Genomic DNA, 12,404 nt, shown 5'->3' with positions numbered 1-12,404 from the left:
CGGCGGACCCATCATTTTTCACCTGCAGCGCTCTCCGTTCGACTGATCGGCAGACTCCGACTTTGTACTTGTGCTCATCCACACAGCGCTTTCACAGAGACGAGACCCATGCTATTGCAGCATCTCCTGGCCCTCTATCATGCTCACAACTGACGGGGATAGAGAACCGTGGCGGACTGGCGTCCTATACTCTATATCTACCGTGTGGCCATGGAATGCATCAATGTTCATGAGCAGCCACTGTCGACGATCACCCCAACGGGTTGGACGTTGTTTGCTGCCGGAGGGCTGGGAGCCGTCACGGCTCGAACAAGCGAGGCACACCGGGCTGGGGATCCCCGTACGCCAGTGAACCACTGTCCAGTCCAAGTGGGTGCTGACAAGGTTCATAGGACAAGCTGGCTAGATATCAGACGAAATATAGCCTGCAAAATGTCTAATTCCGACCAGCGTTTGCTTGTGTCAGGCTGGACGATCCGGCACGTGCAACCCATCCAAGGCGCGCTCATACACAGTGCTCGGGTTCGAAAACAGTAATAAAGCAGTATCTAATCAGCCATTGCTACGTTCTGATTGTGATTCGGCCCCGGTGGAGGCTTCAACTCATTTTGCTCCGAGTCAACACGTGGAAATGTCCCGATGAAGGATTCGGGAAACGCTTGGGCCACGGTCAATCAGGTTTGATTTGATTATCGTCAAGCTCTGAAAGATTTGCTTATTGTGATTACAGGAGTACACAAACCGCTTGTGATCATGCTACCAAACATGCGCACATTTTCCCTGTTAGTGTCCATCCCCAGACCACTCCGCTGTCGCCACCCGTGTGACGGATGGTCTAGGCTTGCCTGCGACAAGCACACTGGAGCAGCTTGAATTGTGAATCCCATGAAATCGCGGGATTCTCCCTGATGTCAGACGGATAAATTCGATCGACCCACAAGTCAATTGATTGGGCCCCCTCGGTGACAGGATACAACCCTGTCCAGGACCCGCCGTGGCATTAATTCGACATACTATGACAGGTTGCGACAAAAATCTCGCTTGAGACAGGCCGAATGAAGCAATTTCCGCGTGCTCCGCAAAACTTGTGTTCATATTCGATGACGCAGATCACAAGTTCACGGTGACGAGTTCATGATATGAGAACGCGGGGCACCAAGTGATGGATGGCAGCTTGTCCATGTCGTTGCTTGCTGGCTCTCTGTTGGGCGAGGTCCGCGGAGGCACACGCCGGTATTTCGAAGGAACTGCCGGCTAGGAAGGTTTAGCGTCAGCTTCACCAAATTGGCCTGGAAGAATGTGAGTCCCGATTATGCTTCTGACCTGACATGTCCATGATGTGCAATCAGTGTGACAATATATTAAACCGCCTTGGTCTCATCGCACCTCCAACCTTCGGACGAACCACGGCGCGTGCCCACTCTCCGCGCGCCAATAACCTTAATCTGCCCGCCTTCGATTCGCGAACGTAGCGTGCCTAGGGGCGGGTCACTCAAATTTGATGGAGACAGACGCGGTTCAGAGTCTGGGTTGCACGCTGCCCGCGGAGTAGGCGCTACTACCGCCCTAGTCCTCATCCAAACTAACTTATAAATCTCGACGTTATACTTTCCACGGCTTCGGCACATCGAGCTTGTCTCCAGCACGCTGGATTTTAACTACTCGGCCCTACTGCAGGTTCCGGTGGTTTCGAACCACCTGGGCTAGTCTCCGCGCCAAAAATCCAACGTCGACCTCGGCGGGGGCCTAGACTCGCGGGCATCCCACGAGCGGTCCGTCGCACACGGGCAGTGTGCTCGGTTGCCGCCAAGGTCGTGCGACCATGGCGTTCGTTCAGGAGCCCATCCGAGAAAGGCAGCCCGATACGCCGACACACAGATACCCAGCCCTCCCCCCAGCCGCAGCGCCGATGACAAGCGGCGGATCGCCGTTCCCGGGTGCACACGTACGCACACCCGTAGGACGCCCTACTTCGTAGTGTGTGGGTGGCTTGGGTTGCGGCGTGCTGGCATGCGGCCACGAACGCGACTAAGACATACGCGTTCCAGGTTTCCTGCGCGTCTACTTGACGACGCATCTTCTTGCCCTATGTTTCGCGTGCCACCGCTGCGACCGTCCTCGTGTCCTGGCTTAGCTGCTTTGGGTTGTGTTGTTTTGGCAAATGGTTACCCCTCTCTGTTGGAAATGCCTAGACGAGAATCGGAGGGGCTTTTGCAAGCGCGACGCAAAGGGGAGGGTGGACGTCGACCCCAGGTCTTGTCATACACCAGGGAGGCGTCTTTGCCCAGACTGATCAAATGATCACGAGTCCACTGTGGATTGTATCAGAGTTTTCGCTGTGCAGTTATCTTATTATCGTGGGATAGTCCTAGTATCGAATAGATTGAGCGAGTCATACGTAGATGCACAATATGGCTGGATTCAAACCGCGCTATTGTCTTCTGGCGTGCAGGGAGGACAGAGTACTCCCCGCTTGCAATAGCTTCAGGCCTCGTGAGGAAGTGTTGACTATGTCGCGTTCTCGAGATCAATTGCATCTTCTAAATTTGCTGTCTTCCGGAGTCAGCCAGCTGAGACCTTCTGCAAAATATCTGGAGCTCTCCAAGACTGTCGAAACTACTCTGGTCATATGTGGCGCAAGACAAGGCGCTCTTTGATCTGTGACACTGAACTTGTCTGCCAAATACCGAGGCAGATACTTGGGATGATACCGTATAGTAGATGGCAGGTCTATGACAGATGTCTTACCACGCGGTCTTTCGTGCAGCGGTATAATCCCCATACCCTTCGGTGCTCTAAACTGTGAACACTGCCAACCTGATGTCCTCGATCAATATGTATGCGACTGTTAGTCAAATCAAAAGCACAGGCTGTTCACTTTCCGGCCTGTAGAGACCTCGAGGGAGTCTGCATGGTCTAGTGACATGCATCATAGCAGTTCCAGTCAAGGAGGGCGAGATTCATATTCGATTTACACGGATCCCAACTTCAAGTTGAAGCTATTTATGCTATGTTTAGGCTGATCAGAAATACCACAATGTTGCCAATGCCTCGAGTTTATCAGGCAGAGGGTCTTTGAGCATCTACCACTGCATGAAGGGACCGCATGCACCGCCGGAAAGTGTGTGGATTAAGAATGAAACCACTTGTCGGGCGGAGGCTGTTCTCTGACATCGGTTTGTAGCACGGACTGATATTGTACGAATCTAATGTTGGGTCTTCGATCAGGACAGATCATGTTCTCGTCCCCATTCCTGTGATCGTTTACCGACATACAATAAGTCGAAGTATAGTTTCTCACTGTAGTAGGATTGTTCAACTGCCGCCAGGGTAAACAATGATAGCTTGTTACTATACCAGCTTTGCGTAGATTTGGGTGAGCATACAGTATGTGCGAATTTCAATTTGTGAAAGTCTTCGCTTGGCAACCATATTCATTGGAACCCGATGTAAGGAGAAAGATAATCGATTACCTTGAGACTGTTAAATAGTCTTCGCAAAACATTGTGTTATCAAGATATTCGTATTTTGTCTGCTTTTCCGAGAATAGGAGATCAGGGCAGACTTTGACAAAATAGCTTTCCTGACTTTGAATGGACATCAACATTTGAACAGTTTGTGGACTTGGCCATAAGCATTGCAATACGAGCACCTCGGCCACGGCTGGATACGTTTAATGTCGAGGCAGCGACAGCTTGCACAGCTTGCACAAATCTGAAAGATAAACGAGATGGGAAATGCATCAATAGCGCCCAATTTCATCTGCTGCAAGAATATAAAAGAAGCCAAGACATAAGCATAAGTACTTGATGCTGTCACTGCAATTTGTATCTCACATGCTCAAGGCTGTCAACCTCCTCAACTGTGACACCGTAGTTTGCGAGTCAGCATACCACTTTTACGCCCATGGTTGTAACGTTATCACGGCTAGTAGAGCTAAGAATAATGGTAAAAGACGCACATATTACGATATACAAGATATGAAAAATGTCACAGCGCTGATAGGTTACTCGAGGTGGTGAATTCATTGTTGCACAAGCGGTAAAAGGACCTAAGAGCCACAGGCCGTTGGCAAAGCCACGGCGTTTATGTAGAGTGGGCCCGTGTGTACCGTACCAGAAAAGAAGCTGTCGGGGTAGTGCTATCGCAGTCTGTTTCGAGCCACAATTATTGCGCTTGAGATGAGCGGCTGGGTGTTGATCTCGTAGTTGGATGCTCGAAGATGTCCATGCGCTGGTTTGAGACCACTTTTAGACCGCCTAATTCTTCTCCGAGTTTGAATTAGCAAGGCATATTAATTCATTAAGTGTACGATTACAGGTAGCTGTTGGACAAGCTCGACTGTGGCTACACAAACGCGGCAGAAGTAACAAGTTGTCTCCTCACGATTTCGCCTTCGACAGACCTGATCCCGCTACTGAGGACCCTTCACTCAAATCGGTATCTTTCCGCTGTCCAACATCTCCCAGCTCAATATCATGAACATATGGCCCCTTCAGGTGCGCATTCCACGGGTCGATCCTATCCCGTGCTGCCCGGGCCTCTTCGAGCTCGACGTAATTCTCCTCGCGCGTTACCGACACTTCGTATGTAACGAATATTGTGCCCCAGTTGAATTTCATGACGGGCCAGAAGACCGGCAGAGAGGCGCAGACTGTCGCGAGGCTGACCTCCATGGCGGCTAGCACGGTCGCGCCGCAACCGTACCAGCTCGGGTCGTATGTCGGGTACGTGCCTGCTTTCGTATCGACAATGCTGATGAGTCGGAAAATAGAGAGCACGTTGACACTGGTCCGAAGGTATCAGTATCAACATTGTAGCGGAACATCGACAGCCGCGTAGGAACCCCATCTCGCTGACTCACACTGAACCAAGACCAAATAACCCCATCAGGCTAGCTTGAGACTTCCAGTCGAGTTTTGGCTGTAGATAGTACGAGACGGGGATAGCCAACACAATCAAGTCGAGGATCATATTCGTTGACGTCTGCGCGAGGGAGGCGGCCACGATGCTGCTGGGATCCAGGCTCCCGAGCCCGTACCTGATGCCGGACGACTTGTCGTTGAAGTCCCACTGCGCTGAGATCGGGAACGCGGGGAACCACGCGATGAAGGAGAAGGCGAGCCCCCAAAGCGACACAACTCCGATCATGATGAGCGTTGTCTGTCTCAGGATGGCCTTGGTCTCGTCGAATAGCCGGAGGTATTGGAATAGGATGGCGAGCTTGATGAGCGCTGTCGCCGTCGGGTAGCATGCATGCATAACATACGAGTTCTACCGAATTGTCAGGACCTTGATGGGACCGGGATCTTGGGCAACAGGGGATGCTTGGAAATGGTGCAATGCGTACCTTTGTGAAGTTGACCAGTCGAGTCTGGTCAGACGCGAATGTAATGAAATGCGTGCCTAGCCCTCGATCAAAACCTGGGCGAGAACAACTGTCAGCACTCAATGTCCTTAGAGGCAGAGCGTGGATGAGAGATTGACTAAGACGACGCACAAAGTAATACGGACAAAGTCAGCGCGAAGCTCGCTATCTGAATATGGCATTAGCATTAAGTCCCCGTCCGATTTCATATGGGTCCTGATTCATACCATTGATAGGAATACCAGCAAGTCATCCCAGCCCGGACATTTGGAGACTTGAAATCGGACGTATAGCCTTGCCGTCGCGCAAATGTATGATATGATCTATGAATTGGTGAGATTCAAGTTCTTTTCAAAACCGGCTGTTCCGTCGTCAGCGACTTACAAGAAATGATATCAGCAATCCAAAGACAACCGGCCGCTGGTTCAATGCTGGGACCGGCTCGCCAAGGTTGTCGACTTGGCCCAGCAAGTCGAATACTGTGGACGGGTTCGACATATTGAACTTGTCATATCAATTGATGCCGCATTCCAAGTCCTCTGTTGTAAGGACGGCGATCGTTGCGCTGGTGGAGAAGGAGGAAAGCCGTCGAAAATTGATTAATGAGCGTAATCCTCCGCGGAGGGATTCTGAAACACAGAAGAAGCTGCAACGGGCTAAGAGGGGGTTCGGACGGCAGTGTTAGAGGAGAGCGTCATCTCTATATGGGACGCCATCGAGGAGAGAGCCCAGGGGTTCGATTTAGGTTTGCACTGTATTAACCTTAAAAGCCCACCCCTGGGAATGCAACCCCAGGAAACCTTCACCGCTGCCGCAGGGCGTCCCTAAACCAGCAGCACTGCCGCTGAGACGAGATCAGCAAAGTTCGCTGCGAGTTCCAAAGGGCTGTCATTTTCGAGCGCTTGAGACGCCAGATCCCCTCGCCAATGAAACTGGATTCGGAAGGCTTTTGAGATACAATCCGCCCGCTAGGCCAGAATCCCATTGGCTGGCCAAGCATGACAGGAACCGAATTAGTAAAACTTTGAGGACTGAGGCTCAGTCGCATCGTGTATGACCTGCATAGTCATCTCAAGTCGAAGAAATTGGGATGCACGTGTAAGTACGGACATGAACCCAAACTCAAACGTTCAACGAGCCTGGAATTCTGCTCTTTTCGACTAATGCATAGAACTAATGCATAGAAAAGGTGTTCTTGTATCGTGGTCGTGGATCTCATTGGCTCATGCCGACATGCTCATCGCGTGTAAGTGCAACCACCGTTTGGGTCGTTTGGAACCCCGGGTGGTAGGGCACAGTGCTTGAACGCGTGTACCCAGCTGCCGAGTTCCCGTCGTGCTTGGCTACTACATAGTATTCCCACACAAGCATATGCTGCCGTGGCGATGCTGGTCAGGATCCAACTAGCCAGTGGTCTCCTCTGGCTCAACGAATCCGCATTCATAAATATGTGCATCTCATAGATCATTCATTGCCTTGCCTCTTCACTGCTGACCTTATCCTGAATCAGCCGCGTCTATTTCGACTTAGGCGCTTGGCATGGAGGAGCACTTGGCAACCTTGGAATAATAAGCGAGCGGAGCCACGGATGGTTCGGACCGTAGCAGACATACCTAGATACTGTGAACTGCACATCGGGGCGGCCACAGAGGTCGAAACATTGTTTCATGTTTCATGTGCTGCCCAAACAAACGCCACCTCAAAACAGACAAGAGAGCCTCGCCGTTACTTCCGATGGTAATGTGCCATATTGCCGATGTCGCCGCAGAGAAACATAGGTGGCTGTATGTCGCGTCGTGCAGCATCTGAGGTCAATGATCATGAGCGATTGGCCCTATTTGCAAGATTTTCCTTCAGGAGTTGTGTTTCGAAAGCTGGTCTTCACAGACCCTTAGGTGCCATGGACCGTCAGCCACTTTGATGCTATGTGCTATGCGGTGGGGCTGGGTGGGGATCCCGTACGCGAGTGCAGTGATGCGCTCCTATCGACGCTCTTATCGAACAGCTGGGTCGCATCAGCGCAACCACCTCAAACAGCGTAAAGCGCTCCTGGTCGTGTGAAGGTGACTGTCACAGCTGAGTGGTACCAGGGTCCCAGCTTAGTGCTCCGTAATGGCTTTTTTTCTTTCTTTTTCTACAGCAGGATTTGCACGATTGACGAGCTACTCCACCACTGAACTTACTAGGAACGCACGCCCAGCTACCAGGAAACCGCATCACACTTGTTGAGACAACGCCATATACTGATGACTGTGCTAGTAACACCACTCGTTTCATCAAAATCATATATGCTGGAACTTGTGCCACTTACTACTACAGAAAATTTTGGTACCAGATTCCAGTATCATCTGCTATCGACATCTGTTGCCCCATGGCTTTTGACTGGAACGAGAGCATGCCGAAGATATAATCTCAAAGACAAGAAACACCGTCGAACCCAGCGCCTTGACGCGAACGAGTAAGATATGATCTGACTATTACTGCAGCATGTGGGTAGTTGGTGACACCGTTTATGTATCCCGTACAGAGCACCTGACTAGATGTTCGGAGCTCATGCTTGCCATTGGGCAGTAAGGCAGGACAGTATTTATACTTGAATTGGAGCTGAAGCTGAGCCTGCGTATCTCTTCGGATGTATACGGAATAGAATCTTGGAAGCATAACCTGTTACCGTGGCAGCTTTGCTCATGTTGGGATGCGAAATGAGACGGAGATAATGTCCCAGACCTTCAGGAAATTTACGACTCGGGAAGCTACCAAGGTAATTGTCAAGTCATATGTGTCAGCTGGTTGGGGGCGCCTGGTGGCCAGAATTTGTGATAAGAAAACCATGTCCAAGTGTAAGATACGGCATGAGGAACAAAGGTTGCCATTGTTCACTGCCTGACTAGTTTTCAGGTGAACATAAGCAAGAGAAGGAAGATATTAGGTTACAGAAAGAAGGAAAGCTGATTCATCGAGCAGTACTTAGCTACATACTGCTAGTAAGTAGTATATGGCTTTAAGGGGATAGAAATGCTTTGACTGAACCGTCATTCTACGTCAAGAGCAGTACTCCTTGGCGTTTTCTGTACGTCACAAAGCTGCGACAACATGCACCTATTGTATTTCAACTACGATTATCTGTATGATAACTTTTTCTTTTTGAAAAAAAAAAAAAAAAGAAGTTTTTGAGCGTTTACTACTTTGTAAATGCGCTGTATATGATTTCATGTGTACGCAGAATAAAAACGAAACCAGATAGTATTATTCATCATGTGTAGTTGCCATTCAACTGAAACTGAACAGTGGCTGCCCGGGTGGGGGTTTGCCGATATCTGTATTTGAATACTCAGCTCCTCATTCAGTTGCTATGTTAGTTTCATTACTTCAAGTAAAGCATGCACTGTTGTTGAACTCACATCTGGACATTAACAGAACCAATCTGGCTAAAGACGATTGATCTGCACCGAACTTCGGTCACTGAACAACCGCGTGATTGTCGCCTTAGAATGAAGACTAATGGACAGATTTCACTTGAAAATAAATTACCTCGAATATTCTTCAAGGCGGGCCAAACCGGCCGGGGAGGGGGGATCTCGACTTATGAAACGTCGAGCCTATGTAATCTTGCCCAACTGACCCCGTGGCATGTCTTCAACGACCGATGTGCACCATTAACAATCCTTCATCATGTGTCTGCGCTAGTGCCCGCTCGCAAATACTGAACGTTGTGTGTCTCACTAGGGGGCAAAACGCCGCGGGGACGGACACAGGAACCGAGATAGGCTGATGCTTTGTATATTCGAGTAGCGTGCGGAATGGAGCAGCGCAGCATTTCATACCACCTACCTACCTAGTAGTAGGTTGTAAGCACGAGACGGCAGGGGCCTGTAATCTACATGCAGCACTCAGCGCTTGCTGCATCAAAACATCCCTGGAATTGGCGACTAGGCACAGAGCGATCACAGAAAATTGATTGTGCATTGGACCCTGAGTCCCCAAGAAGGCCCGGGTGCCGTCATCCAACATCAAGAGTGCCCGGCACCATTGCAGCGAGACCGGTTGACAGCCTTTGTACCCATGGATCGCATAGTATCGGTACCATGGGGCAGTCCTTTCGGCGACCCATTTAAACCTGTTTCGAAGTATTTTGGTGTTGCCGCCCTCCGACCGCTGCGGCCAAGCCTCGGGGGTCCCCACGCGGGGTGTACCTGGCCGCGGGCCAAACTCTAATCTTGCGCCTTGGAACGAAACCACCCTGCCAGGGGTGTTCCAATCCCGCATTGCAACGCCGCAGGAACTGATGATCTCCGATCTGATCAAGATTATTTCGTACGAGAAGGCTAGGGCCGGGATTCTCTGCAACCCCAGGGTCCTCCTCGCGGTTCGGGGTCTGTCTCGTTGCAGCTGGTGTGATTATGCCGAGGGGAAGTCGACAATTTTCCCGACAAGATCCCCTTGTAAACCTGCTTTGCTTGCTGACAGACGGTCTTTTACCAAGGTATTTCTCCGGCCGGAAGGCCAATAGCATCGGTCCGATGGTGTTGGAGGATTGCTGTGAAGGTGTGCATCTCGGAGGGCTGAAAATGGAATCTGAGAAGATGCTGGCCTAATGCGACGCTGACTTCAGGATGCCGCCTTGTGAGGGCTGATCGTGCCCATCAGGAAGGTCCTTTTGGATGGACCGAGATATGAGGGTTTCGTTGGTGATAATTCCTTGGATCGGACCACCGGCTCTGCTCTGCTCTTTTGACTATTTAAGTCGAACCTCCCCGTAGGCGTTCTCTTCTGCGACGAGACTGTTCCTGACATTCTTGTGTCACTGCGGTCAATTCTCCTAAACGATGAGTATGTACAACGCTTCCACCGCCATGCTGGGCCTGCTTGGCTTCGCCGCAACAGCCCAGGCCGCTGTTGAGGTGATACTGTGCTCAGATCCCAGCTTCGGGGACTGCGTGACTTACAACGTAAACACTGGAGGTTGTGGTAAGCGAACACAGCACGCAGAGGTTTTCACATTACTAGTAGATGATCTGACCCAAAATACACAGTCGACCTTGCCACCGTTGCACAAATCGAATCACTCGCGGTTTCGAGTCCCTGTATCATATACGCGTACGTACATACCTTGACCTAAGTCTGGTGATACTGTACAAAAGGGGGTTCGGAGTCGGATATCTAATCAGAAGATCACAGTGAACGAGATTGCACGGGGGTTGACTCACAAGTGACAGGCAGTGTGCCATCTCTGCCTGATTCCTTTGATAAACGTGTCGCTTCAGTGTTCTGCAGTTAAATACCACAATCACACAACACACAGATCTGACTGGCTGGTACTTGGCACCACAGAGTGCTTGTTATATACAAATAACGTCATAATCCTTATGTTGGTACTTGCGCTTAATGAGTGGGTGTGATGTATTCATCAAGGCGCCATGTATGTGGTTTCGCTTCTATTCCGTATACGTCCGAGGACATACATGGCGCGTTCATACGGTGGTAAGCGCTCAGGACTCCTGTGTAGTAGGACTCGCTAAATCTGTATCTCGACCCTTGGAACAATAGTGATTTGGTAGGGCTGAAAATGGACCCAGATTTGTTCGTGAGCCGAGGGTCAAACCCCACCTTCGGCGAAAGGGGCTTCACGGAATGCATGGCCCTGAGCTTGTTGTCTGGGAATGGGCCGTTACGAAGTCGTAGGCTGTGAAAAAACGCCCAGGAATCTTCTATCTTCGAAACCGTGGTGTGGACCAAGACAGGGGAAATTGCGCCGGTTGACTTCAGCCATTTCGGACGGACAAATATGAAGCGAATTATCAGTGAATGAGGACCAGAAAGTGCCAGGACCACCGATTAATCGGTTTCATATCTTGGCGTGAGTTCTTAGGATAATTTTGCTTTGGTGTATCGAGATTGCTGGATGTAATGATCAAATCATTAGAGGTAAGTATCAGGGTTGGAGCAGCTTAGATGCGCTGCTTCTCGACACTAGTAAGCGCCCCCAAGGATCGTGAACACGGGCCCACGGTCGGTGTATTCGAATTACTGGGTGGACTGTGGCAGTGTGGAAATGGATAAGAGGTTGCGCAATCTCTAGAAAGGGGGCGACTTCGGCGGCATTTATTCCTGAGGCCACTCTAGAAGTCGGGCTGGGGCTGTGTCTGACACGGGAGTGGAAGGGATACGCGACCGGAAACAAGGCTGGCCATACAAGCCGTGGAGTCGACAGGATTCCGATCTTCAATCGTTCAAGGGGCTACAACGGATCCAAATTCAAGACTGAGTCGAATGTGGGAGAAATCGCCAGGGAACAGGGCGACTGCATTGAGCTTGAGTTCTTGGTTTGGCGATTGTTCGCCCGCTGACATCAATCTGGAGCGAGCTTCTGGTCTGGACCATGGCTGGCAGGGCCTGTAGAACTTGGATCGACCGACTATCATGTCTGAGTACAGCGAGCGTAAATTAAAGGCGTTTCGATGGTCCGGATGATGTCAGTCTTGTGCGCGGGCCGACAAGGAGAGATGTGGGTTCCAGGAGCGTGGAGCTCTTATCGCAGATCTTGGATGACTGTACGGGGCAACTTCTGCCAACCAGCAGCCACTTTGCGTAAACAAGCAACGGCAAGGAAGCTTAGAAAAGAAACGAGCGTCGTAATAAACCCGCATGCTCCACCGGGGCCCACCCCCTGAGACGGCCATCAGCTCGCAGCAACCCACAGTTTGCAGGGTTGGCTGTCTCTGCTTCCTTGAAATGCTGGCGTCGTCTCTCTTCTTATTTTTCGAGATGGCTGATTCTGTGGGCTGCTGTTCTCTATTGTTTGAAAATTTCCTGTTGACATAAACCACTGCACCGTCATTCCAGTCGCTCATTTTTTACCAAACCATCGTCTCTCTTTTTTGAATTGTACACAGCCGTGCTTTTTTTATATCCATAACCCGACAGATCGGATTCGAGTCTGTGCCAAGACCTGCCCGCCCGCGCGCGATCCCCGATCAGGCCCATACCCATCTAGATCCCGAGCTTGGCTTTTCTTCGGAGTGGACATTCCAACAAG

The 12,404-nt window shown here is 50.6% G+C and overlaps 1 protein-coding gene across 1 annotated transcript; it reads right to left on the bottom strand.

The window, feature by feature from the left end:
• Nucleotides 1-4,382: 4,382 nt before the first annotated feature.
• KVR01_000178 (uncharacterized protein) lies at nucleotides 4,383-5,866 on the bottom strand (the record flags this gene model as incomplete). The annotated part of the gene is made up of 4 exons (XM_044783991.1): nucleotides 4,383-4,654; nucleotides 4,703-4,788; nucleotides 4,865-5,274; nucleotides 5,753-5,866. 4 exons carry the CDS (start codon nucleotides 5,864-5,866, stop codon nucleotides 4,383-4,385), a joined length of 882 nt encoding a protein of 293 aa, XP_044650127.1.
• Nucleotides 5,867-12,404: the final 6,538 nt, after the last annotated feature.

The sequence above is a fragment of the Diaporthe batatas genome (genome assembly GCF_019321695.1).
Source record: "Diaporthe batatas strain CRI 302-4 chromosome Unknown Contig00001, whole genome shotgun sequence".
In the NCBI taxonomy this organism is placed as follows: Eukaryota; Fungi; Ascomycota; class Sordariomycetes; order Diaporthales; family Diaporthaceae; genus Diaporthe; species Diaporthe batatas.
Note: the sequence above shows the minus strand (reverse complement) of the source record. Positions and strands in the feature narration are given on the sequence as shown.